Genomic DNA, 27,845 nt, shown 5'->3' on the forward strand with positions numbered 1-27,845 from the left:
GCATATCCCATTATTTCTTAAGCTGTCTTGGACGTACCAAAACATATTGTTAAGCCTCCCCTTAGCTCGAAAGGCGGTCTTGGCTGACTCCGAAATTTATTATGCAGATTATGTAGTTTTTCCTCCTAAGATTAGTAGCTCTTTAAGAGTATCATATCGGAATTAAGCTTGCAAACTTATATCATTTTCGTCCAACTTAGAGTTTGAAAGTGACTTTGCTTCTCGAAAATATCCTTAACCTTTAGTTTATTGAGGTGGGGTCTTTAAGCGCGGATTATTGGTCTCCTGAAAAGGGTTCTTCAATAACGGTTTCAAACAACATTACCATAAAATGGAATCCGTTAGTTAAAAGGTCAGTCAAATTTTAATGGACGAGTTCGATGCGATTTTCGGTAACCAATCTCTCTTAAAGCATTTATCATTTGACTTTCTGACCTCTTGATACTGTGCGTTATCTTCGTTCAGAGTTGTATAATTTTACCATGTTGGTTATGATGAAGTTTGTTTTAAACAATTTAAATGAAAAAATCCTTGCAGAAGCACGTTTTTTGTATGACTACAAAATAACAAAGCTTGTTGGGAATATGAATTGCGATATCTCAACATGACAGCTCATTCGTCTGAGATAACGTCAAATTATTAAATGACTAGTTCAAATATATTCAGAACCGTGTTTAGCTATGATGAGGAATATTTATTTGAGTGTGTATGTTTTCAATTTTCAGAGGTTTTGACCTCATTTAGCCGTTATTATCTATCGCCTAAATCTTCTTTGAATACTCCTCAAAAGAATCGATTTAAGTCTTGTAAATTTCCTTGAAAATATCAGATATTAGATAGGCTCCAACATTATAGATTAATCAAAGAAACCTCGTAGAAAAACGAAAATGAACAATCTTTATTTCTAAATTTGTCTTCATTTTCAAGAAATATTAGCTGCAATAGAAAAACGATGTTAGGGTCCGCCCAAATTTTTGAGCCAAAATTTTTGATTTTAGGGCTCTTTAGATTTTGGCTTTTAAAGGATGTGTGTGACTAATCTTTTGATTGAGATTGATAAAAATTTCCTAATTTCAGGTGTTTTGATCAACACCACACTTAACTAAAGGTGCGTACCTTCTTCACGGGAGATGACGTTTTGAGAACTCTTACTTCGTTCAATTATCGGGGCCTACTAACAAAAAGGGGGCATATATGATTTGACGTCAAGGGACGTGTAAAACTCTCATAAACTCTCCTTCGAATCTTGGAAGGCTGAGTACTACAGGTTAGTGGAATGTCGCCTTACAAGAAATCATTCGTCAGTCAACATTGCAAAACCTAGTATAAGGATGGAATAAAAACAACATGAAGCTTATAAAACAAATAAATTGTTATGAATAGCAATTGAACTTTGCAATCATCGGTTAAAATAACTTAATTAAACTGAGATGAGGCACCCTGCAGTGGCTGGCGACGCACTGTAGAGCTGTGATCCCACTGTGCTATAAAAACATGAAACAAAAGATGCAATATTTATCATAATGAGCCCTATTGTTCAGAGTTCGCTGCTATTGGATTAAGAGTGAGTTATAATCGGGTTTCGTGAAAATATTACCTACTTAGTATGTAATGTATACTTTGAAGACAATTCCTCCACGCCTCTTACCATTTGTAACGTTCCAACAGATTTTTTGTATAAGCACAACCACCTAGGTAGACGATGTTATCGTCCGTTACAATGATAGTAAAGGCGGGAAAATATGGCGGTATGATGGCGTTATGGCGGTATACGGAAAAAAAAATCGGCGGGAGAGTTTCGAAGACTAGCAACTCTACCGACTGTAAACTCTTTTCGGCAAAAAAACCCGTTTGCGAATTTTCTTCGGCTTTGGGCTTTTTTCTTTGATAGTGATTCGTCTTAGACTATAACATAGTCTACCACCTAGGTTACCCTTTAGCTCCAATCTTTAACTTTTGCAAAGCGCTAAAGCGTAAGGGTGGTAGTAAAAATGATTCGGGTCATTTTCCTGTGTTATAACTGCCTTTTATCTTTCTTGAATAGGTTTGAATAACTATTTGTCAACAAATTTGAAGTCAGTTGTTCTTACAAGAAACAGTCAAATGCTTAATGCTGCTTGTATAAGGAGACGACAAAAAGGAGGTCGCTTAAACGATATTATAAGACCTGATCGAGCCTCTACTACTTAATCAAATCTTAAGAAGGCGGGAAATTAAGGCGGAGTAGATTTAGTTTGCTTAGATACATGTTTAATACCTTTGAAAGTATGAAAGAGAAATATTTAACGACTTCGTAATAAATAAACGGATCGTCGACATTATTCAAAAAGAAAGATCATGGTTTCCCTCGCACGTGTGATTAGCTATGGTGGAATTTTAATGAGATCCGTAAAGATCTTTTTTCTCTATTTAGCTCCATCTCTTAAAAATACCTAGCAATGCCTTATTTTAAGAGCTATAAAATGAAGGCGCCTTTTATTTTGAGCTTTGAGAGAGAGGAGCCCCTTTTAACGCGACGAACAGTAAAACAGTTGACACCTCTTAGAGACGGTTGCTGAAATAAATACGTCCCAATAATTCATGGACCTAGCTGAAAGCAAGAACTCGACAAATATGTATGTTTTGGTAACCATGTCAACTTTAATAAATACCTTGATGTATGCCATATGAAAAGAAAGAAATATCTGCAAGCTCTTAATCTTGTAAGGCGTCAAGATCGTTGGCGTTGTGTAGAGGACGTGATATTTATGTGATAGGCGTGCTGTTGTATAGGCGTTGGGTGGATTACCCGTGGATTACTGAGGCCAGTCCCATGTTCAGGTTTAGATCTGAGTAATGCGTAAACAAGGACCGAAAGAATTGAATACCACCGAAGTAACTGCCAAATAAGAGAAAAACTTTCTTTTTTGATATCTCGTCCAGAAATCTTGAAAGGGGGCCTAAAAGATTGGCAGTCAGTATTAAAGCGAGATGAATGTGATCCAATGAATTAAAGAGAGAGACAAGAGCTTAACATGATTAGCTGATGTTGTTTTGAACTCAATAAACCAGCTGCGCTGGAAGCTCTAGCCGTAAGCTGAGAAAGATGCAAGGATTAGATAAAATAAACAGGTCGGAAATGGAATGCAAAAAGGGGATTCATAATATGCATAACTGTTATATTCTTCGGACATACCCCGAAATTTTCTCTCTATTGCGCGTCATATGAGTGTCACAGGGGCCAAAATTAGCACATAAGAGAAAAAAAACGAACTAATTAACTTTAGGGGTGATTTTCCTAAGGGTAAAATTTGTTTGTGCGAATGGCACCTAAAGAAGCGAAATCAGCAAAATTTAATCCCCACAAAAGTTTATCCCATTAAGCCACGGGTTTTTAGCTAAGCATTATTTTTTCTGCTGGGATAATACTTGGAGAAGAGTAGGATAAACCAAATAAAATGGTTCAATAGTGTGTATGTAATAAATAGTGTTATATTTGGAAAAAACCTGTTTCGCGTTTGAAAAATGTTCAAAAGGAACGGTCGCCTCAGCCAATGAAATTACGACAAAGTCCAAAACGATCATTTTCAGTGCTGCAAATAACGGCCGGTGACCGGTAATTGCCGGTCATTTCGTAGTTTCTACCGGCCATTTTGAAGCTCAGTTTTTCATTTTGTCCGGTCAAAATTTGAAGATTAGAGGCTTAGATAAATACTTAATAGCGCTTCTAATTAAAAGAGAAACAGTTTTTAAATTGAAATAGGTGTTTAGCCAATCTAATAATCCAATAAGTCAATCTGTATTTAACAGACTACAAAGATGGTTCCGCCAGACCCCCTGTTCGTTACACTCAAAAAATTACCGGCCAACTGAAGTTTCCCTATTTGCAGCACTGATTTTCAGCCATAATACTGTGAAAATTTTTCCGATCTTGTTCAAATTTACACAGGAATTGTGTTTTAGTATCCTTTACTGAATTCTGATAGTGATATGTTTGTAAAAAATCTGTGTCGGGTTTGAAAAATCAATAGGAACGGTCGCCAGCCGGACGAAATTACGACAAAGTTCAAAAACGATCATTTTCAGCCATAATACTGTGAAAATTTCTCCAATCTTGTTCAAACTTACACAGGAATTGTGTTTTAGTATCCTTTACTGAATTCTCATAGTGATATGTTTGTAAAAAATCTGTGTCAGGTTTGAAAAATCAAAAGGAACGGTCGCCAGCCGCGATGAAATTACAACAAAGTCCAAAAATGATAATTTTCAGCCCTAACACTGTCTGACTGTGAAAATTTCTCCAATCTTGTTAAAATTTACACAGGAACTGTGTTTCAGTATCCTTTATTGAATTCTCATAGTGATATGTTTGTAAAAAATCTGTGTGGGGTTTGAAAAATCAAAAGGAACGGTCGCCAGCCGATGATGAAAACGACAATAACAAAGTCCAAAACAGGATCATTTTCAGCCATACATAACACCACAAAAAATACTGTGTATCAATGGCTGTGTGTTTGAAAGTTTCATTGTCAAGTTTGAAAATCCAAAAGGGACAACCACCAATTATATATCATCATGAAAAATGACCAAAAGTCCAAAATAGATCATCTTTACAGCATAAAATCATGAGAAACACACGTATTTGAATTCGCTTGACAAGACACAGACAAGTTCTTTTAGTGATAACTAGCAAGTGAGATAAATTAATACCAGTATTTACACTTGCAGCTTTCTTTTTACACTAAAAATATGGTAATCAAAAACAATGAAAGCAAATTCTCACCCTTCTCTAGCAGAAAATTTGGCAAGAAAAGAATATCGATTAGGTTTTCTCGTGACCAGCCAATGTTTACTTCACTAACTGATTTGTACTGGCAGTTTATTAGGAAGCTAACTTCATTTTCATCAACTTTTCTCTATCGATTGCTCAAGCAGGAGCGCACAATAAGGGAGATAAACAACATTTTCTTCAGCGGATTTCCCGCTCTCCCGAACATCCGATAGAAACCGAATCGGGAAATACTTTTTTGGAATCTTAACGCCGTCCCCCCCAACACCCATTTTAATGCTCACCTGCGGCTAGAGCAACTAGGAAAACATCAACAATACAATCCCGTAGAATAAGGGGGGAGGGGTTGATAGGGAGCTCAGCTGGGCGGGTATAGGAAGAAAAGGGATTGTATTGATAGAATCATGCATTACACCTGCATTACAATGCTGCCTGTTTGATAAAGTTGCTGTTCTGTTGCTTTTAGCAAGTTGTTATTGCAGACGAATCTTACAGATACCAAGATAGTTAGGATTATATATATCATGTTTTTCAGACGATTAGACAGACTCAAAGGATTTCCGTTTAAAATGATACGCGATTAAGATAAGTGTCTACTGCAGCATACATTAGTTATTACTGCAAAATAAATATACCTAATAAAATAATTAATAATCTATTTCCGGTACTAATACCTTATTATATGAGATATTGAAAATAGAAATACCTCTGTTTTGCTGATTTATATTTTGTTTACTAAAAACTACCCCATATCTCTGTCTCGTGATCAGGATCTTCAAAGTAAGACCTTGCGCTATGGACCCACTGGTGCCCGACCCTATTGAAAATATCGTCCTAGTTAAAGCTTTCCGGTTACCAGTCTCTCCACCAACAGTATCGCCCCTATCTCAGTGACCCGGTGAACATTGTTTAGCTACAAACCCCGTCGAAATATATTGACAATTTTATGTATTTCAACCTTTTTCAGAATTTGAAGCTCCAGCAAGAATTAGGATATCAGTACTTACGCTTTGTTTCATTGGACTTTTCGATTTTGGCGAGGGGTCAAGTCTCTTTCGCGCCATATTCTCGACCTTATTGGAAAATCTTTGAGCTTTTAGATCCTGAAATCCTTATATCCTAAGTATCAGGACTCATGTTGAAACTCAGAGTTAAAACTCTATTTTCCAACCGCATTTTAAAGCACTTAAAAGATTACCGTGAATAGCACAGGTCAAAATCATATATTGACGCTGTGCCGACGAATCGAGATTCTATTCAGCGCGCAATCAACGAAGACAACAGTAACCATGACGACCATCCAAGATCTTGGATGAAGTTCAAAGTTGATATTTTTATTCCCGTCGTTGAAAACACAACTTAAAAAAGTCATCAATGCTTTGTAAAAAGAGTCAGTGATAGAGAATCATAACATAAAGTCTGTCTATTATTTCGATTCAATAAAAGTGACATTTCCATAATTAAAAGTTTCGTAATTACTGTTATACATTTGGGGATCATGTAAAAGATTTCTTTCGAAATAAACTCATTTCAATTACACTTGGAGGTTTCTGGGGAATTCGTAAATAGTAAACTGCATACTGATACAGTCTGCTAGACATTAATATGGTAATATTTGCTCTTCATCTTTGATTTTTTCTACAGTGATTAGATTGACACATGCACGATAAAATTTCTATTATTGGTCTTCTGAAGTTAATATATTCTTTGAAAACTTAACCTCTGATACTCAAGGTACTTAAAGATCACTTTTGATTAAAATTATAAGGGAATTCCCTTTGACTGGCAAATATTACAGCAGTGATTGCAGATAGGATAAGCTTAATGTCGATAGGAATGGATATATCGACCAGAAACAAACGTCGTGAATCAAAAGACAATAGAGATGATAGAAAACAGTTTAGTCTAGGCAAGTTTTGCAAATAGTTTTATTGATTTTTGAACGCACAATGAGATAAAGACAACATTTCTCAAAAAAGCAACCAACGAATGAGGTGCATAAAGTGAATGCTATGAGAAGGTGGTATCTTAAAACGCCTCATTACTTTATTTACAAATAGAAATCAGTCGATCCGTGTGAGGAGGTAGTGCTTATTCATCCTGATCAACTGAGACCTCCTGCATGAGGTTCATCGCATTCAATACTTGAAAATCCTTTCAGCCTATCTAACAAATAAAGTTATATTTCCTTTGTAAAGATCCCATTAAAATGATCTTGAAAGCAATACTTTTTTCTGATTTTATAAGAAGACTCGAGACTCTCATACCGTCTGTGCTAAGGATTCAAGGAGACTATGGTTACTGTTAGACTTAATTTTGAAGCAGTTCTATGTTTTTGTAGTGCGAATCAGTCTAGAAGATATTGAAGAGAACCCTCGATGCTTTGAAGTTTACCAATATGATCACCGGTTGATGACGTAATGGTTTCTTATAAGAAATAAGATGACGTTTTTAGCGCAGTTGCGATCGAAAGAAAGAGGTGTATATGTGAAGAATGTAGCAAAATCACAGCTTTTTCCTCACACTGAAACCACTCGCTTGCTGTGAAAGCATGATATGTTTAAACCTGCCCTTCCACAGTGTCAGAAGGTGAGAATGATCCGCCTTTCTTCATCATGCTGGAGAAACTGATATCTGTAGCATGCTGTGAATCCAATTTACTTCAATAAAACTTAATATTTAAGACTGCTACAGTATTTTCATCAACATCCAACCCTCTCTGCATTCTGTGCCAACAATTACTTGGAAAGTGGAATATTTTTTAAATCCTAAACTTCTGCTGGTTAACACCGTGGGTAAGGTGAGAGTCCGACGGCCCCTGTTCCCTAGTAGCTCATACCGGATTAACGCTCTAGATCCGAAAAAACTGCGTGTCAGTGTCTTGCAAGCTAACAGGGAGTATATACTTCAGCGTAAGACGTTTCTAACGAGACGACTCCTAGATCGCTCAATATAGAACCGGATATCCTCTGTAAGGGGAAGCCAGTCATCATCATCTTAAAAGATAAACTGAGACTTTTTTGTGAAAGAAGAAAGAATAGAACATACAATTACAATTTCGAATTCCAAACAATTCTGAAGTTAAAGAAATAGCTGTTTTCATTTCAAACTGACCACAACAAACAAACAAGGTTTCAAACAACCAACCTGACCACAACAAACAAACAAGGTTTCAAACAACCAGGGTTGTCATTCGTTTCAAAAGCTTTCCTCAATAAAGTTGCATTTGTTTTTGGTGTGTGTTTGTGTTTCAATTATGGTTAAGGTCGAGTGATTAACCGACCACCATAAACAGTGCAAACTGAAACAACTGCGATGTTCAGGAATCATTGTAACGATTTGGTACAAATATGGGGTTGGTATAGATTGCATTTGGATAGGGTTTCGTTCCGTTTATGAGACCATTACAGATATGCCAGAACTTCTGAAACAATTCTATATTTACTGTATGATCTTTACAATACATCGTGGTGCTGAAGCTGGCAAGAATAAAGTCTTTCTGTTAGTGCTTGATGGATTGGTATACAATTTTCGTGATTTCACTTCAAATCTGACGAATTTCAAATACATAGCGGAAAATGGTGTCAGTGCAGAACGCATGGTGCCTCCTTTTCCTAGTGACACGTGGCCTACCATGACCACTCTCAACACTGGACTGTACACAGAGTCACACGGCATCTTAAAAAACCGAATGTTCGATGAAAAACGAAATTTGACATTTGATTATAATCAGGACAATTTTCTTAGTTATTATGGTAGATTTTACAGTAAAGAACCTTTTTGGTTGACCAACCAAAAGCAAGGAGGTTAGTGTAGTACATTGATATCACATCCATATCAGCACACCAACAAATATTTTACCAATTAAAATGAAACATTTGATAGTCATAGTTTACTAGCAAATAAACAAACAACAAAAACTTTTACTGGATATATTTCAATTAAACTGATGGTGTCTCTTATTTTGCAGGAAACAGTTCAGTATACCGATGGCCTGGTCATTTAGCTTTTGATGAAAAGCCAAAGTACCACGAAAACGAAAGCCACATCAATGCGCAGCACTTCACGGACGCGCGAAAAGCTATCGATGAGACGTTTGCAAATTTGGAGAAAGATTCTTCATTGAACTTCATGGTGGTGTATGTGGATCAACCAGATCCCATTGGACATAAATATGGGGTGAACTCCACAGAGGTACGTCATAAAAATCATTTACTACGTCTACATGTTCAGTTCTTATATACTCCTTGCGCTTTGATTAAGTTTCTTTGATAACAAATGTTTTTTTTCATTTTGAAAAATTCCTATTACACAGAGCATTAAAACACCGCCTTTCTCATAGAGCCAGGAATACCCCTCCCTCCTGGAAATATTGACCATAATCGTCCCTAAGTGGAAAATTGTACTCTAATTTCTGTCCCCACTGAATAATCAAATAACCAAATCCTCACTGCAAAAATTTGCATTATCTTTTTTTCCATCTCCACTGAATTTTCTGATTTGAAAACAATGGAATTGAAATCCCCAGCCATATACATATGGGATAATCAATTCCGCCCATCGAGCTTCAGTAAAAACTGGTGTTAGTCAAAAGTTTTGATAACTGGCTTGCTGAGAGGTAGATAGTGCGAGCCATAAACGTTATGACTGGGTTTGACATTGTTGTCTTAGTATCGCAACACAATTCAACGATTGGATTCAGAAGTTGTTGGGTACATCAAGGAGAAATTGAAACCTCACCCTAATGTCGATTTCATTGTTGTGGCTGACCACGGAATGGCTGATCTGACAGACAATGTGACCACAGTCTTGTACATGGATGATTGGTTGAAGAAGGATGCATACATTTTGAAAGGTTTTGAAATGGTCTCACCAACTCAAAATTTCACAGTGGACGACTTGTGGAGGAACTTGACCAAACTGAATGATACAGGGATGGCAGAAATCTACAGGTAGAATACACGACTATTCACGTAGCACTTTCTTTTTAAATAACTAACTGTCAAGCCCAAAGGTCTGGCTATTACTCTTCCAGTAAGACTTAAAAGCCTGGAGTGGTTTATTTTGTAGACACCAAAGCCTTCATTTTCTTCTTCATGGATTGACCCATTTCAACCGTGATTCTCAAATGTTTAAACTGTAATTATTCCACAGGAAAATATTAGCGACATCAGATTAAAAATTGCGGGAGTAACACAGCTAAACTTTAATCTGAAAGCTTTATTATAACCTCTCGACTAAATTTTATCAAAACTCAAAACACTGAATTTCATGTACAATTTCTCTCCCAGACAAAACGATTCAACATACGATTTTCCATCTCGTTTACATTACAAACATGACCCAAGGATTTCACCCATCCTGGTCTTGCCAAAACCGAACTGGAGGATCGCCAAAGGGAGGAGCAAGAACCTCACTTTCACTATCGGTCAGCATGGTTATGACGTCAAATTTAAAGAAATGAGTACCATATTCTTTGCTATGGGCCCTTCCTTCAAGAAAAACATCACCATGGACCCTTTTGAGTCGGTTAATCTCGTCCCCTTGATGGCAAATATACTCGGGGTTGAGGCTCAACCGAACAATGGAACAGTAAATACATTTAAGAATGTTTTAACTCCACGTGTCAAGCATCAAACGAGAAATGATGAAAGATTGAAAGCTAAGGATAGGACTAAACCTATTGTAGGGCCTGATGGCCTAACAGAGTTCACTCGCTTTATCTATTACTAGCAGGATAAGTGCTCATAAGTAAATAGTGAAGTATCTTTTCTCTCAATATGTCACTGCTTAGCACAGGCCATATGACGGTTCAAGGATAACGAAATAGTTGATAAACTTTAAATGAAGGTGTGGTCATACGTTTATGAAACTTGGATGACTTTTGGAAGGTTTGATCAGGTACTGAATTTAATTGTGTTGAGAGGGGAATAGAATGATTGGTTCTCGAAAATACAAAAGAAATGCTTCATTAATACTTTCCATCATCGAATAACGAACTACTTCTATAAAATATTATATTACATCTATTTTTTTGTAGTCTTTTTTAAAATTGTTTGTTATAAATGTGCGAAATAAAATAATAAAACAAACTTTTTCATTATGTCAGTAGAAGAGATATTCCTACACGAAATGAAACGTAATAGCAACATAGTTCTGTTTTTCAGCTGGAAGAGATGTAGGAACTAATCCCTTGCAATTAATGACCAACTAAATTGTTTTACCGTCGTAGAGCATAGTTATGTGCGTTCATAAAAGAACAAATATAAATAATAAACTCAGTCAGTCAGGGGAATCTTTCAACTGTGGAGATTGTGTTGGTTAAGCTTCTTGTTTATACCGCAATTACAGGATTTCCCTGACTGATTGCTATAAAAGGTAAATAAAATATACACTAAACTGAACTCTGAATATAACTTGATCAGAAAAAGTTATCAAGTCAGGAGGTACAAATATGGGACACGAGATTTTATAGTTAATACCACCAACCTATAAGGGGGGGACCCACACGTCTTCTAATTTGGATTTCAAAAGCCTAAAAAATGTGAATTCAACCACCTTCACAATTTGGCTCTTTAAATTTTCTTAAAGTAAATGATACGCTTATCCTGGATATATGAAACATGAAACCTCCTAAGTTGTCTCACTTATCTCTGCCCACTGTTTAGCCTGGGTATCCAAGCTCAAAATTTTAGAAAAAATAAGTTTTACCTCAGCCAGAGAAAGTTCTGAAATTATAGAGCTTGGTTCACCTAGAAATCAGGTGTACCCCTGTTGACAGATTTTCCTGCATGAATCCCATGGCTGCAAATAAATATATGCACATAATGACATGCATAATTTCAAGATGGTACCCCAGCAGTGATAAATCAATTTAGAATGGCAGCCTTGATTATAAAATATAGACAGTGTGGTGGAAAGTCTGTCTGCAAAGTGATTTTTGGAGAATTTTTTTTTCAAAATCCAACCCCAAACAGCAATACAAAATTGGCAAACAAAAATGAAGAATTGAAGCAAAATAAAGATATACCTTTAGTTCTTTACACGATGCAACCAAGTTATTAAGAAGATTAAAACAAGAATATCTAAGCAAGTAATTGAAAAGAAAACAACCAGAACATCTAAAAATTCCCATGTTTTGATCTTCACACTTCTTCCCTACCATTATTGTTAATTTTATTTGGATGCGTGGTCAAACACCCAAGGGAGATAATTAGCGATTCTATTGTTATTTGCTTCGAAAAAGAAAAGTCAGGGAGATTTGCAAAGCAGCGTACGCGCCTTGCTGATCGCCCATGGGTCCATCCTTTTCAAGTCGGCTCGCATAATTTCTTATACGCGCGCCACCATTCAGATCTCTGATTCTCTTGGACCAACCAATCAGAATTATCGCATAATCATCCTCAGATGAGAATGCACACATCTAGGTAAACCAGACCGTAAACATAAGAAATATCAAAAATCAAGAAAAAAGTTAACGGGCTGGATATCCAGGCTACCCACTGTTATATGAAAGACTTCAAATGAAGGTTAGTAATGTTACAAGAATAGTTCGTCTTTACAAGATGGTTATCGTTTCCAAGACCACAGAGCAGACGCTACAGAAGCAGCAGCCGACGTCACAAGACCAGATGCCGAAGATGACAACGAGCGGTCACGACTTGCATCAAAAGACGGCGACGTTGAGTGATAGTGAGGGTCCATGGCGGGTTCCGGCAAATCGTGCAACCGATCCCATTCTTCCGTATTTCCATCGGCTGAGTCGGAGTCCGTATCGAAGTTCAATTCTTCAGCACTGCTATCGGAATCGAATGGGCACTCATTTGGTTCGAATTCAATCGCTTCAAATGGAATCGTTCTATGAGAGAAATATTGGTTGACTTGAAGAGTTGCAAAAAGAAATTAAGCTGAAAGGTTTCTTTTTCTCGAAATTAGTTTGTTCGTGTAAAAAAAGGGAAGCTAGGTAACACGTCTGTATCTTCCACAGATATCATGTTCTTTTACTAGATAGGGTAACTTTTTACATATTTCTCGTGAATTTGTGTCAAGTTTTAAAGTCGACCATGTTGTTTTTCAATTAACCTTAGATTTTCGAATGTTTGAGTTTCAAAACATTCGATTCGTGCTATTGACGACCAGAATTGAAAACAAGATGGCGGACTAGTCAGCTCTGAATCTGGACACGCTTCATATATACGGGTAGCCTGATCCAGTCAAGTAGTTAGAGATCATGTGGTATCTCCTCATCGTACTAGCCGTATTGTATAAGGGTTGCGAAGCGATCCAGACTCCACCTCAATTCGCAAGTTGCTAGCAAAATAAGAGACACTCTAAAAATCCCTCTAATAAATAAAGCCGCTATAGAGACAGGGTCGTAAGCTAAGAGCCTTAATGCCCCAAACACACCACATAATCTACGGAGGCACAACACCCGCCGCCGCCCGCCGCGCATCACTCTTTTTTTCCTTCTAGTTATTCTAGTGTAAATGGTGCTTTAATAAAATCGAACGATATTAGTCGAACGATCAAACATTTTTATTCGAATCACGAATCGTCTGTCGAAATCATCAAAACATAAAAATAAAACAAAAACAAAAATGTACAAAGATGGCTTGTTGGTTCTTGGGCAGTTTTGATTTATTTCTTGACAAATTGACAAATTTGATTACCTCCGTACTTCTTTATCATAGAATATCCACTTGGTTTTGCAAGGTAAGTTTCGTTCATTAAAAGAGCACTCCTCCCGCCCGCCCGCGCGACTTGCAAAAACCTCTCATTGATTAACCTTATTTGATACTTGATACTTGCTGTTAAAAGTCAAGGGATGATGAAAGATCTTTTCTGTCAACGTTCAAACTAATTTTTTTCATATAACAGCAAAATAAACATTTAAAACCGAAGAACCACTGCTTAGATTGCTTAGATGCGTGCCGCGGCAATTTGATCAACTTCAGATTCCAAGTCCGTGTTTCGGCTTCCGGTAATTTTGTTGCTGTTCACTGTTAGGGTACACCATTTTAAAACGGCATTTTTCGCAGTCCTAGCTACCAAACCGAGAAAGTTTCTGTGGCTTCAAGCCAAACCATTCAAGGTCATTTTGATAAAATCATCGGTTTGGAGATGTGATTTATATAGCAAATTTTATAGCAAATTTTCGCTTGGGATAGAAGTTAAAGGTACGTGCACAATATAGCAAAACTGCTTCGCTCATAAATTCGCTTCGCAAAAATGAATACACTTGTGTGTACCTTCTACTCAAAGACGTTTAAAACGAAGACATGCGTACCTTCCTAGACTTTCAGGTCTAGTTTCGATCATTGTTTTCAAATTTTTCAAGATGGCGTTTGGTTCTAATTGGTTTTCATCAATGCCCTAAATAAGAAAAAGTTCTGTATGTTATATCATGATGCATTTAGAGGTTGTTTCTTTCGGACACGAGACAGGGGCCAGTACTAAAAAGTCAGTAATTAAAATCTTAGCTAGAATGATTTGGTGGTGTATCAAAAACTACCTATCGCATTAATATGGCGTACTGATATACTAAAGGTGGTATGTAGAGTAGAACCTAAGAATTTAGTAGAACTGTTACTAAAACTGGCGATTTTTGAATCTTTTTCGAAACTTTCGGAATCAAAAGCAAAGATCAAAAGCAATTTATTCAGTCAAAAAATACAACTGAAAACTTGGCTGGTGGACTATTAATAGGGCTCTTTTTGGTTGTTTTTTTTTGGCGATCTATCAATTTGGGCTCAATCTTTTGATTGAATAAATCATTTTGAAAACTTTTTTAAAGAGATGGCGTCACAGAATTACTATTATGAAAATGGTAATGGCACAGCAAGAAGTTGATTCTTCTTTTAAAATTATTTTATGAAGTACCTGCGAGCAACATAAATACATGACATTTTCAGCAAGGCGATCAATCGTACGAACCAATTTCTTTCGAGAAACTTGAAGTAATCCGAAGTTTCTAAAATGAAAAAATATTCAAAAGTGAAAAGTCAATCCAATTAGCCTTTCTCGCTTCTTCAAGAGCAAACAAATCAAACACATCAAACAAACTGGTCGACTGGAATACAGAATTTCCGTTCTTAATAAATGATATGAAATCCTTACATGTATTCAATCTGATGTGGAAGATTGATACTAAGAAAGAAAGCCATTCCATCGGTCAATTGTGCAGAATAGATCAAAGAAGCAGGTACATTCAAAATCTCGTTATCATGAAGTATGATGTTCGATTCTAGAAAATAATCAGTATGTAAAAAATATATCATGCAAAAAAAATCTATTTAAAAAAAACTCAAAACTTGAAGAAAGTTAATGGAACAATACTTTAGAAGGGGAATAAATGCTTACCTGTACTCCGTGGTTCACTCCTGTATGATTTCACTACAAAAAGATGAAAAGAAAAGGTGAGTAGTCGAGAAACTTGAATGAGGAACAATACAAGTCATGTACAATTACAAAATACATAAAAACGATCGAGCTTTAGGGCTAGAAAAATCTCTTAAAACAAGGTAGGAAATGATCACAACTTACACCATACGAAATATTTGATGAAATCACCGGAATTAGGCATTCCAGCATCAACAATGGTCGTTTCCCTCTCCTCCGACTTCAATGAGATCCACTTGCCCTCTACATGGATGGTGCGCGTCGCTTCTTCAAGGTCAAACTCTGGCGACTTTGAAAGTGATTCTGAGACAACGTCACTCCCAATGTCAGCTGCAAATCAAGATGTTTTCGCAAAGGATTAATCAGTTTGCTGGATTTACAGAGAATACCTACATTGTATTCTATGCCTTTTTAAAGTTTTTTTTTACATAGGGGTTCCCGTTTCATACCAGACACATATCTCATATCAGTACGGTGTCTCATTATTGGTATATTTTGCTGAATAAACAATTAATTGTTTTTCTTTTCCCCTTTCTGACCAATTTTGCTCCACACCCATGTCAATCCAATGTGAAAAGGTTTGTAAATTAAAATTGACGAGTGAGCAAACGATATCACTCTTATCTAAAAACAAAACCTTTAAGAGTCTGATTGATTTTGATTCATGGACAGGAATACGTTAATAACATTCAATCAGTTTGGTTTCCTTCAAATCAAGCAAGAATTGAAATAGTTCATAAGCTAACAGTAACATGCAATGTGTGCAGAATTAAGAACTACAGTAAGACATTTTTGTTAAGAACAGAATTGATTAGGAGATATTCAGTAGTGAGTAGAGTTCCCATACCATTATACTTTGATATTCCGCGTGGAGAGGTGCCAAGTGTAGGGAAGATAGTACGTTCAGAAATGGGAAAGATATTATTGACCAAAGCGTTGATGTGAGATATACGAATTTCTTTCAAAGATTCTCTTTTCGATTCCAGTTTGGTTTTGTAGCGATGAAGCTTGATCTGAAAAAAGTTCCAAAGATGAGAAAAGCAAAAATATTACATTTTGTTTATTTCTATGTTTGCATTATAGTAACAGTAAAATACTGACAATTTTATTTTGAATTACTAAGATGCAAGGCCAATATTAAATAACATAGAAAATTGTCATCAACTTTGTCTATTGTAAAATGATCACCTCGATGCTTAAAAGGAACTTGTTGTTGATATTCAAAGAACCAAATTCAATAGCAAAAAATAATTTAATGTTAGTTAACCTTTTTCTCTTGGAGATGATAATCATTTTTGAGCTTGTCTGACTTTAACCTGAGTCTCTTGACAAGTTTTTGTTTTTCTGCAAGCGATTCAGCAAATTTGTTATTTTCTTCTTTTTCTAAGAAACAAAATAGACATTAAAAATGACGATTGGACTCCCGTGCCATACAGCAGCAGGGTAATGCTCCTTTAGTGTTGTTTTTTTTTATGAGATGCCGAAAAATAACTGACACAATTCACTATTAACGTTTCTTTCCTTTTTTTACCAGGATGAGCAGCTTTTAAACCGAGAAAGCAAAAAACATTTTTTTGCCCATTCCATTGTGTCCTTTTATATATCATATCATCCATAGCATGTAGCGGGAGTTTCCAAATTGAAATGCTTACATTTTCCACTAAAGTGTTGGTCAAGTTTACACGCTTTGGCAAAAAAAGTTTTCTGAAAATATCTTTATAGGTACGAATCTCAAGAATTTATCAGTATCACGAATATCTTGCTTCAATGATATACCTCTTTCATTTTGGCTTTTGGATTCTTGAAGGACACACTTCAAAGTCTCGATGCGATTTCGTAGAATTATCAGTTGAGTCACCTAAATCGAGAAGAGTTTTATCAATTTAAAATTTTTGCGTCTGAAGCAGTCTGAAGGAAATATTACAGCACCAAAATTAGATAAAATTGTATATAACTCACTCTAGCTTCTTGAATATTGAAAATAAGTTAAGAAAATGACAATTTCCATCATCAATTTAATTTCACTGGGCGCGTTCACACTGGAAAGTTTACTTAATTAAATCTATCAAAGTTAAACAAAGAGATTTATGATGGATGAATACACTGGTTTATTACAGTTCTTTGTAGGTTCACGAGATCTATTATAACACGGTAATTGATTTTGCTTAAGGCTTCTCATTGGTTGATTTTTTATTGAGAGTTTCGATTTCACCTGTGATTGGTTGATATTGGTATCCATACATCACTTGAAATCCGCAAACATATTTGTTCTAATGGTTTTACTCAATAACTGCATTCATCTTACACATCAACAACACCGTTTGCACTATTTCTAATTTTTTCCTCAGTTCATTCGTTTTTGAAATCGTAAAACATTTTGTTCACTGCGCGCATTCTTTGTTTATGCTTCCTTAATAAAATCTTTTGTTTTAAGGGAAGCCTCTACCCTACCCTTAAGACAATAGAGCTTACGACTCTTAATTAAGGAAGATCGATTAAAAATTAAAATACTACGCGTTCGACTCTTTGTTAAATGCACGTTCTGTATTGTAGTCAACAAAAGATTCTCCTAACTACATTTTTATTAAGAAAGGTCTGTAGTGTGAACACGACCACTTTTAAGAAGACATAATTTTGCTTATAAATACAAATCTCTTGATAATTCATTTATAAGATCAAAAGTATTAGAACGAACAGAATATCAGAGCTTTAAGAACTCGAATGCCTTCCTGATTATTTTGAAAAAATTCTTACTGGTATTAGTAGAAATATATTCAAGCTTATTCTGTTAAAATTTCAGGTTCAAAACTAAAGGGGGGGGCTTTTCTTGTACCACCCCTTAACTTTTGATCTAGTGGGTCTTTTTGGATGTAATTTGGCACACAAGATCCTTGTCACATAAGGTAACTTTTGACAAAAATTTTTGATGACGTCACTCAACATGCCCAAAGTGAGCAAAACCGAAAATTTTCTTTGTTCTTTTATAAATAGCTAGTTATTGTATTCTAACAAAGGCTTTAGAAAAAAGTTGCTTATTTTATTCTAAATATTCAATAAATCACGGTTTTGACATAAAAAGTACATTTGTATTGGAACAGTGTCAATTTATGTGACACCTTACTGTCAGAAATGTCATCATGCTCAAGGTGTGAAAGTTTTTAGGTGTCAATTTTTTTTTTAAAGCTAAATAAAAGAAAATTTACAGAAAATTTCATGCCAAAAGCTCTATAATCGCACGATGAGTTATTTTTTCTCATTTGGCGCCCCTTCAAAGAGAGCAATTAATCGTTAATTGCATCCTGTAGAGAGCAATTAATCATTGATCACACTCTTCAATGACAGGCCAATGTTTACAAAATTGATTTTAATGTTTTTTCTTACATTTTTATTATCGAACGTTTTAAATGCATTCGAAATTAATTTTGTGAGAAAGAAAATCTATAAGCAACAATAAAAGAAAAACATAAAGAAAAGAGAAAAATATAACTTTCAGTGTAATTTACTTTCCCGACGGGTAGTGAAACCGATTGCGCGATTAGCTCGTAATCACATGGTAACTCGTACAATTCGAAAATTGCACTCGTGATATTTTTTGTTTCGAATTGAAAATTTGAAAATTAATAACAAAAAAATCACTCGTGCAATTATTCTCGAATCATCATTTGATTACATATACTGATCTCAGACGCTATTAGTACTATAAGTAATCGTATGGTTTGGAGTGCAATTAACGATTAATCACGAGTAACAAAGGAGAAAATAGTAATTTGCACGAGTCCGAAGGACGAGTGCAAATTACGGTATTTTCTCCTTTGTTACGAGTGATTAATCGTTAATTGCACGACAAAACATACGATTCCGAGGTAATCGTCAGTAAATACATTCGAAAACCTCCTTTTTTTCTTTTGTTTAAAAAGAAAACATTGCAGTGTAATTTTTCTTTGTTTTCAATTAAAAGAAGCTATTGTAACTTAAATTTCTTTGTTCTTTTTTATATTGAAGAAAAAAAATGTCTTTGTTTTTTATATTATATAGTAAAAAAAAGTCTCTGACACAGGACTTGGGAGAGAAAAGAATAAGGGGACAAAAGTGTCCCCCCGCCGAAGAGTGCAAAAAGTGGTAATAGTGCAATTAACGATTAATTGCACTCCTCTAAACCAATCAGATTCGAGTAATTTTGCACCGCTGACGATTAATTTTATAATACATAAATTACCATTAATTTGACCTCCGAACAGAAAAAGCCACCCCTCCCAGTATGAATAGGGTTAACGACAAAAACAATAGCGTCATCATTAAACCGTAATTTATTGAATATTTTAAGGATAAAATAGGCATTTTTTCTTTTCAACTTTTTTCTAAAGCCCTTGTTAGAATGCAATAGCTATTAACGAGAACCAAGGAAATTATCGGGTTTTTCTCACCCTCCAAAATTACGCTTTTTCGAAAGATAATTATTTCGAATTTTCTTCATTATTATCTTTTGAACACGTGAAGCAAACTTAAAGTATGATAGCTCGAAATTTAAGTTAGCCTTTCTTCTTTCTAATGGTGAAAAGTTTAGATATATATTATTTTCAGTTTTCTCACAATCTTAATTCAAACTTGTACACTTTTTTTTGAAACACCCGGTATAAAAACTTTCGTTGAATCAGTAAAAACGGCAAATTCATTTTTTTTTTGGGGGGGGGGTCATGCAGTTGGTACCAGACATCATGACGGTTAGTACCGTGGTTGGTCATATTTGATTTTTGGAATTTGCAGTTAGTACCTTGTGGGTACTAACTGCTATGAGGGGTGGTGTGGTATAAATTTCAACTCAATCAAATGGTACTTTTAGGGTACTAACTGGTGAAAATAGTTTTTTAGACTTTATTTGTTTTACCCTCTGGACTTACCAATCAAATCTTAAGATTGCTTCTTTTGTCATTATGACATACGTTATGTTATGCTCGTCAGCAGTTTTTTGTTTTTATTTAACTGCAATGTCTTCTCTAGCATTGCAAAATTTTCGCCAAGTTGTTTGTCAAACAATACAAAAGTGACGCTTTTATTTCTGGGGCTTTAGACCTAATATTTTTGGGCTTTTTACTTCACATGTTGGATTTTGTAGATTTGTACCATACGTTTTGGGCTTCGTATTTATCATAAATCAAATAGAGAAAAATGATCAACCAGGGCTGCCTAGAGTACAAACTGGTTTCTAATAGTGATTACCTTGAGTGTCGGTCACTCTGGACCGCTAAACAGGACAGAAAAGGGGGTGGTATCAACCTGTCAATAGTCAAATGCAGTTGGTACTTTGGGGTAATAAGTGCGAATAGGGGCGGTGTCAACCTGTCAATAGTCAAAAGCACTTAGTACTATCGGGTACTAACTGCTGAAGGGTGGTGGGTGTACTTCCAAATTTTCAATTTTGCAGTTAGTCATCATGATGTCTGGTACCAACTGCATGACCCCCCCCTGTACAAAATATAGGAGAAAAATAACTTAAAAGCTTAATATTTTCAGTTCCAGCTTTCTGAAATTTCCACAGCATATTCCATACAGAATGGAACCATTTTGTAAAAAAACTTTATCAAACAAATTTATGCCCAAAACTCTCAAAATCACATTTCAAAGCTATGGTCAAAATTTTGTGTTCATATTTTAAAGAGAAATCGCTAAAATTGCAAACCTACGTTTTGGGAACCATTAGAAAAAACATACCTACCTATCTTTAAGCGATCGGAAATTATTATTGAAATTGAAAAATTGAAATTTATTTATATTTATTCCAGAGGCCATTATGGACCCAAGACCATCAGGACCCATGCACCATTTGATTACACCCACAGAGGCAGTTTGATCGGGTATAAACTTTCCAATCATGGTCGACAATTTCTGGGAATGGCTGTCTTGAATTGGTATGGTGAAATATATATTGTCTTAATATAACTAGAAATGATACCTTTTTGTTGTAATTGGCTTGCTTTTCCAGTTTCTCGTCCAATCTAAACAAAATTAATAAAATAATTAGTATTGCAACCAGTCCATTTTTTTCAATTTTGAGATAATCATCTTTAAGGGTTTCATTTCTGGCAACTTTGTTATTAGGAAATGTTTTTTTAGGAAGGAACTCAATGTTGGAGATTTCAAATAGATTGATTTCCGTTGCAACAGCTATATATTCCTATTTTAGTCTCGATTTTAATTGAAAAGAAAGAAAACTTTCTATTTTCTTCCTTCAGCAAGGCTGCCCGTGGTTTAAGCTAAAAATTGAATTATCATATTATTATTTGATGTGAGAAATCAAGAAAGGGTCTGAGATTTAATAGAATTATCAAAATTCCTGTTATTGTAAATGTTTTTTGATATGAAATAAATCCTTGACAATGTATTCCTTGTTTTCTTGTCATTAAAAATAATTACCTTTCTTGGAATTCATTCTTGACATTACGAACTATATGAAGTCTTTTCTGCTTATTGTTGAAGCTGAAAAATCATTAGAAAATTAATGTTGCTTTATGTTATTTTTATGATATACTTTCTGCACCCCAAAATGTCGGTTACTTTTGTATACGAATACACTCTTTTTTATAAGAGCAATTTTATAAAAACGTTGGGGCTCAAAATTTCAGAAGAAATAATGTTGAGGACAATGCTGATCTGGGGGTTAGAGAAATCTAGAAGTATTAATATTAGAGTCTAAAACCCCAAAATACCTCAACTTAGCCCTAAAATAAAAGCCGGATAGAACAAAAATTAACAACAATTCTTCGAGGGGAATCATTTGCTTCTAACAGGTTGTAAGACCTATTTTGTGCCCAATTAATTTAGTTGTCATAAAAATCAGTTATCCTGTCGAGTGTGCAAAATTTCAGCCGAATCGGACAATTTTTGAAGTCTGCAGTGTGTCATAAAGTTTTTAGCCTCGTTTTGAGGCTGAAACACCCCCATATATTTACCCAAGGAACAAGTGTGCAAAATTTCAGCCGAATTAGACAATTTTTGAAGTCTCCAGCCCTGCTCCCAAGTTTTGAGGTGGCAGAGAGACAGACAGACAGATTCTATTTCATTCCGAAAATCTCAGAATTTTATTTTTCAAATAAATAACCATTCCATTAATTAAATCACAAAGACTTTGAGTCTTGTTGAATTTTTTGCACATTTCATGCACATGTACTTAAAAAATCAGGTCCTGGTATGTACAGCTAAAGGGACCCTGGAGTTAATCATGGAGATTTTAAAATATCCAATCTGACATCTACCCTAGATTAGTTTATTGCCACAGACAGACGACAAATATTCTTTATAAGAGAAGTTGCACATGCTCCAGAACAATTTGATGTTTCATATTTGCATATCAACGGCATTTACCAAAGAGATACAACCTTGACTTAAGATATTGCATTTTTTTCATAAATTTTTCATTTTTTGGCCTAAAATGGCCAAACCAAAGTCAAAAACAAGACTCATAGCTGCTTTCATTGTATTCTCCGTAAAATTTCAGTTCCAACTAAAGGGACAAGGTCCATGTAACTCCTTTTCAAATTTCAGATATTGCATTTTGAATTTTATCCAAATTTAGGGCTAAAATCAGGTGCAAATACAATGAGGAACTTTCTTGACTCTCACATATCCACCCGCTTTCCTCATAACTTTTACGTCGTCTGACATGACTCTGCTAAATGACGTGCCCTACGTGCCCTCATTTTTTTGAGACGTGCTTTTGTGCCCGGCGTGTTTGTGTTCGCGTACTTATGTGCATATGTGCATATGTGCCTTCCGAAATTTGATGTGCTCTCGAATTTTGACGTGCCCTTGAATTTCGACGCGTCCTAAAATTTCGACGTGCTCTCAAATTTTGAGTACAAATGTACTTTGTACGTTCTTTATAGAGAAAGTCTTTCCAATTGTAGTATCTATATATTAATAGCCGTAGTCTGTATGTCTGTTTGTTTTTTGTGTGTCACTTTCGTTTTCGCAAGCAGTGTTTTGTTCTTTTAAAAGATGACTTTTGCTTCTTGCTCCACAAATGTGTTAAATCAGATTCGCGCCGTTTTATAAAGACTTTGAGTTGTTCGATAAGTTTGTTTTGATTGATAGATTAGACTTTTTCTTTTTTTTCTTTCTTTTCTTTTGTTTTATGTTTTCGAGTGTAATTAACGACCTTATTTGATTTGAGACATTCGAATTCTTTTCAAAACAAAAGAAAATCTTTTAAACAGAATCTGTTAAAGAAAAGAACAAATATAAAATAAAACATAAGAATCACAAGACAAGTTTGTTAGAACAACAGCAACATTAAAAATACATTCAAAAGGCGGTAAAAACTAGAGTTCTTTCTTTGTAAAAAGGGACCTTTAAACATCTATGTCGATAATTATTTTGCTGTAAATCTAAGTCATTGTTGAATTTGAAAAGTTATGACGAAGTTATTTTATAAAAAGCAACATAAAATTGCGCTATCACGCTTTTTTGTATGGGTGTCCTAGCTGCCTTCCGGGGGGGGGGGACTATGGTTGCGAGCTGACTTTCGGCCCTACCCCTCGGACCCTTAGCAGAATAAAGAGGAGAAGAAACAAGGGAAATTGTGTGAATTTTAATTCACTTTTTGGGACTAATTTGCCCAAATTTCTATCTTTCTGGGGGCAAAAAGTTGAAGTTTTCCTATTTTTCTGATTCTTAGTGGAACTGAAGTTTGATTTTCCAATTTTTCAAACTGCCATGTTTAAAAAAAGGCACCCTTAAGGAGGGGGACGACGGTATTGGGGCTTTTTTCCCCCGGTAAATCGGTATTACCAGAAAGAAACGACGGGATTACGTTATTTCATTTTCTACCGGTATCGGTAATTAGGTAATTAGGCTTCCTTTATCGACGGTATTACGGTATTTGACCCAAATTTTTGTCGGTATGACGGTATTTGAGACCCCTGAAAACTCCCCCTTAAGGCTGGCACATACCCATACCCTTCTCGTGCCTAAGTACCCCCTCCCCCCGGGCTGCCTTTTTTCGACGCATCTCGTGTCATGTCTATTTCACTCCGCTTATCTTGACATCAAAGTTTTCCTAAACATCAAGAACTACGGCAAATGTAACGCGAGTGAAGCAAGAAAAAAAAATCTAATCGCAGGGCTGTCTCGGACGTCGCTGGTTGCCGGTATGGTGTAATTTGGGAATGACGCCCTTTCTGCTTTCTGATCATTTTTTCCACAAAAATCTTTTTCAAAATATGGTTAAAAGATACGTCACCCGGGAGGGATAGAGTCAAACTTTGAAGAGAATTCTTCCCTTTAATTTTGATTTCATCGTGTTTAAGCCACCTTCCCAACATCCAAAGGACTTTAAATGCGTTCAGCAAACAGCTAAACTGGCGTGCAACGCCGGGTACCGGCTTGTTTGGTATAATAGTCTAGAAAGTATGAATTTTCCTTGTGTAAACCCAATCTTATGAACTACAGTATTAGAGTATTTCAAGTCACCTAGAAAGTTTTATACCGAAAATGAATACTAATGGAAGAATTGACTCAGCAAAATAATACCTCTTATAGAAACTAAATTGAATGAAGGCTATTTTCTGACATATTTTTAGACGTCATAAAATCAGAAGAAAGTTTGTGAACATCTGAGAATACCTTGAGAAAATTTACAAAAACTGCATTGTTAAAAGATCATGAGAAGGGTTCAAAGGGATATGAGCCTTGTAAAAAAAAAAAGACTTGATTAAAGAAAACTGATAAGGACATTACGTACGAACAAACAAACGACTCATACACGACATATTCCTTCGAGATACACTGTTAGTTGGAGCAAAATCAAAATATATGATCTTTTTTGCCATTTAGTTTACCCCCAATTGATAAAGAAAACAAATTTTCTTTATTCTATGAAATTTTGGGGCCACATCAGAATTCCAGAGCATGTCAATACTTGAAGGCACGTCAAAATTTGAGGGCATGTCAAAATTTGAGGGCATTTTGAAATTCCAGGGCTCATTGAAATTCCAGGGCCGTCAAAATACTTTGAGATCAGGTACCAAAACTTTGGGCATGCATTTTTTTCTGCATTTTACAAATGTCTCATTTTGTTTAAATAGGCATATTTCTGAAATCGTAAAATTTATTCTTAGATATTAAGAGCCATTATTATCAAAAATCTTCAGAATAAAGAAAGTCTGATACCTGACCCACTAAGATTTTTCTGAAATTTGGACCAAATGATCTATCACACAAGAAAATAAGACCCCGAAAATTTCACCTTGATATCTCAAGTAGTTTTGAAGATATATACAGCTTCTCAAAGATACTATGCTATGCTACTAAGCAAAAAATTGACCCCTAAAAATCATGAAAGCCAATGAATTTTATTCAAATACATTAGAATTAGAAAGCTGATTTACAGTGGACTTCAAGAACTTTTTGTAAGGAATCAGAAAAAACCAAATCGAGTCTCTAAACTTTTTCCCGAAAATCTCTAGCACCTCCTGTAGAGAGCTTCAAACTTTGCGTAATCTTGGTTTGTAAGCAATTGTCTGCTGATAGTCCTTGCTTGTGACTTTTTTGAAGCAAACTTTTGACCTGGAGTGGTTTACTGGTGGGTTTTGGCCACAAAAATAACATTTTTAGGATTTCTATCTTTGTATAACCGTCAAAAATGTTTTGGTGTAATTAAAAATTACACAATTATTTCTCTTTCGCACCGAGTAGGCTTTTAAATAGAAATATGAAAAAAATCCGCAGTGGAACCACACGCATGTCTGGAACAAAGAAGAACAAATTAATGGCAAAACAATGGAGCGTTTGACTTCACTCACGCGGCAAGTTACACACTCGTTATTTGTTAATCCAATCATATCAGGCGATAGGCGGTTAGGTGGTGGGCATTCTGTCATTTTGTATGAATACAAAAAAGTTAAAAAGGTTGTGCTATCAGTGAAAGTTATTGTGACCTCCAGGGGCCGTCCACGGTGGTACCCAAAGGAGGTCATATTTTCCAATTTTGACCAATTTTCAAGCCTTTCCAAGCCTTTTAAAGGCTTCAGAGCACTGATGGAGGGTGCTGGCTTTGAGGGAGAGCAAGGCAGAGGGTATCCGAAGGGGTCCGAAGGGCTATGGGGGGCTGCGGAGGGCTGTAGAGGCCTCAATTGGTCTCACCGGCAATTTTTCCTGGTGAGAAAGGGGTGTAGCAGCCTCAATTGAGGAGGGCATTTTTGGCAATTTTTGCCAGCTTTTGATGGCACTTTGAGGACCTTTGAAGGACCCCCAATGGTGCAGGCGTGTACTCTCACATCCCCCCTGACCAGTGAGCACCGATCAGACCTCCCGGCACACCGGCCGGGACCCCCAGGGGCCGTCCGCGTTGGTACCCAAAGGAGGTCATTTTTTTTTTCAATTTTGACCAATTTTGGAGGGTGCTGGCTTTGAGGGAAAGCATGGCAGATGGTATCCGAAGCGGTCCGAAGGGCTGTGGTAGGCTGTGGGGGGCTGTAGAGGCCTCGATTGGTCCCACCGGGGCTGGTACCCAAAGGAGATCATTTTTCGCAATTTTTGCCGGCTTTTGACAACACTTTGAGGAACTTTGAAGGATTGAAGGACCCCCAACGGTGCAGACGTGTACCCTCACATCTCCCTGACCAGCGGGCACCAATCGGACCCCGGGACCCCCAGGGGCCGTCCACGGTAGTACCCAAAGGAGGTCAATTTTTGTTGTCGAACTTTTTCGAGCGGTAATCGAACTGTTTGATTAATTACGTCTGGTTTACCCCGTAGCAAGTGCCGTGTTTAGCTTTAGACTGTCCAATATTACCGTAAGTTAGTCTAATACCGACATCCCTCGTCTAATTCCGACACCCTTCTTTAGAGACAGGAATAATATGAAAGCTAGAATCACTGATTGAAAAAGGATTATTCCTCTGTGACCACAAAGCCCAGTATGGATTCCACAAAATCTCGCGCCGAAGATATTTTTCCGTACAGACAGCAAGCCTCACGCCAAGCAAAATTTCTTTTGTACCAAAATTCAATTTTTCAATAAGGGTGCAAGATGGGAAAAGAGGCGCCATGCGCCAACATAATTAATAAATTGACGCAAGCGTAAGCGAGCAAAAGCAAATTTAGCCAAATGAAAGCTAAAAATCAATGGATTATGGAGTTATTTACGCCGAGCTGGAATTATTACTTTACGCCAACTGAAAATCAAACAATCTTTGTAAGTACCCTTACGCCAATGCGCCAAAAATGTTTCAGTTGTACGCCGAAGATCTTCGGCGTTAGTTACACGAAATCCACACTGGCACTACTGTAGCCAAGAAAAAAAGTTTCAACCTTTCTATCAATTTCAGCTGATAAAAAGGGTGTCGGAATTAGAGGAGGGATGTCGACATTAGACCAAGTTATGGTACACCCTGAAGACTCTTAGAAAAAATGACTCTTAAGTAAGTTGTTACTCCTGACTGTCATATACCTTGTTTGTTGTGAAGAAAGATAGCTGTTTCTTCCACCTCCTTCTTCGTAATTTTCCAAAGATCTGATTGACTTTGAGAAATTTCCAGTTAGGACACACACATTACATGTGAACTGATGCTTCTTCTTAAGACATAACTGACACTTCTCAACAGGTAATAAAAAGGCTGGTTGTTTGTTCATAACAATAGCAATCTCATTTTCATTTTGCTCTTAAAAAAAGTGCGCACAGCTT

At 36.1% G+C, this 27,845-nt stretch overlaps 2 protein-coding genes across 2 annotated transcripts; one reads left to right on the top strand and one right to left on the bottom strand.

Moving 5' to 3' along the window:
* Nucleotides 1–8,019: 8,019 nt before the first annotated feature.
* On the top strand, nucleotides 8,020–10,699 carry LOC136819134 (ectonucleotide pyrophosphatase/phosphodiesterase family member 5-like). Its single transcript, XM_067075312.1, has 4 exons — nucleotides 8,020–8,574; nucleotides 8,739–8,962; nucleotides 9,440–9,720; nucleotides 10,060–10,699. The coding sequence occupies exons 1-4, from the start codon at nucleotides 8,181–8,183 to the stop codon at nucleotides 10,499–10,501; spliced, it is 1,341 nt and encodes a 446-aa protein (XP_066931413.1). The 5' UTR covers nucleotides 8,020–8,180; the 3' UTR covers nucleotides 10,502–10,699.
* Nucleotides 10,700–10,721: 22 nt separating this feature from the next.
* LOC136819127 (beclin 1-associated autophagy-related key regulator-like) lies at nucleotides 10,722–27,844 on the bottom strand. Its single transcript, XM_067075301.1, has 12 exons — nucleotides 27,612–27,844; nucleotides 21,578–21,640; nucleotides 21,117–21,159; nucleotides 16,943–17,024; nucleotides 16,434–16,549; nucleotides 16,014–16,179; nucleotides 15,311–15,496; nucleotides 15,128–15,160; nucleotides 14,885–15,011; nucleotides 14,648–14,738; nucleotides 14,055–14,140; nucleotides 10,722–12,626 (listed from the first exon to the last, which is right to left on the bottom strand). Exons 1-12 carry the CDS (start codon nucleotides 27,791–27,793, stop codon nucleotides 12,338–12,340), a joined length of 1,464 nt encoding a protein of 487 aa, XP_066931402.1. The 5' UTR covers nucleotides 27,794–27,844; the 3' UTR covers nucleotides 10,722–12,337.
* Between the last annotated feature and the right edge of the window lies 1 nt (nucleotide 27,845).

Source organism: Clytia hemisphaerica, unplaced genomic scaffold (genome assembly GCF_902728285.1).
Source record: "Clytia hemisphaerica strain Z4C2 unplaced genomic scaffold, Clytia hemisphaerica genome assembly, whole genome shotgun sequence".
In the NCBI taxonomy this organism is placed as follows: Eukaryota; Metazoa; Cnidaria; class Hydrozoa; order Leptothecata; family Clytiidae; genus Clytia; species Clytia hemisphaerica.

What these genes read in the sequence shown, in the direction of transcription:
- LOC136819134 (XM_067075312.1), top strand. Translation starts at nt 8,181, where the DNA reads ATGCCAGAACTTCTGAAACAATTCTATATTTACTGTATGATCTTTACA. An exon ending in GACCAACCAAAAGCAAGGAG is followed by an intron (nt 8,575 to 8,738) that starts GTTAGTGTAGTA and finishes CTTATTTTGCAG; the next exon opens with GAAACAGTTCAGTATACCGA. An exon ending in ATGGGGTGAACTCCACAGAG is followed by an intron (nt 8,963 to 9,439) that starts GTACGTCATAAA and finishes TTGTTGTCTTAG; the next exon opens with TATCGCAACACAATTCAACG.
- LOC136819127 (XM_067075301.1), bottom strand. Translation starts at nt 27,793, where the DNA reads ATGAACAAACAACCAGCCTTTTTATTACCTGTTGAGAAGTGTCAGTTA. An exon ending in CTTTCTTCACAACAAACAAG is followed by an intron (nt 21,641 to 27,611) that starts GTATATGACAGT and finishes ATGATTTTTCAG; the next exon opens with CTTCAACAATAAGCAGAAAA. An exon ending in CCACATCAGATTGAATACAT is followed by an intron (nt 14,739 to 14,884) that starts GTAAGGATTTCA and finishes TTTTCATTTTAG; the next exon opens with AAACTTCGGATTACTTCAAG.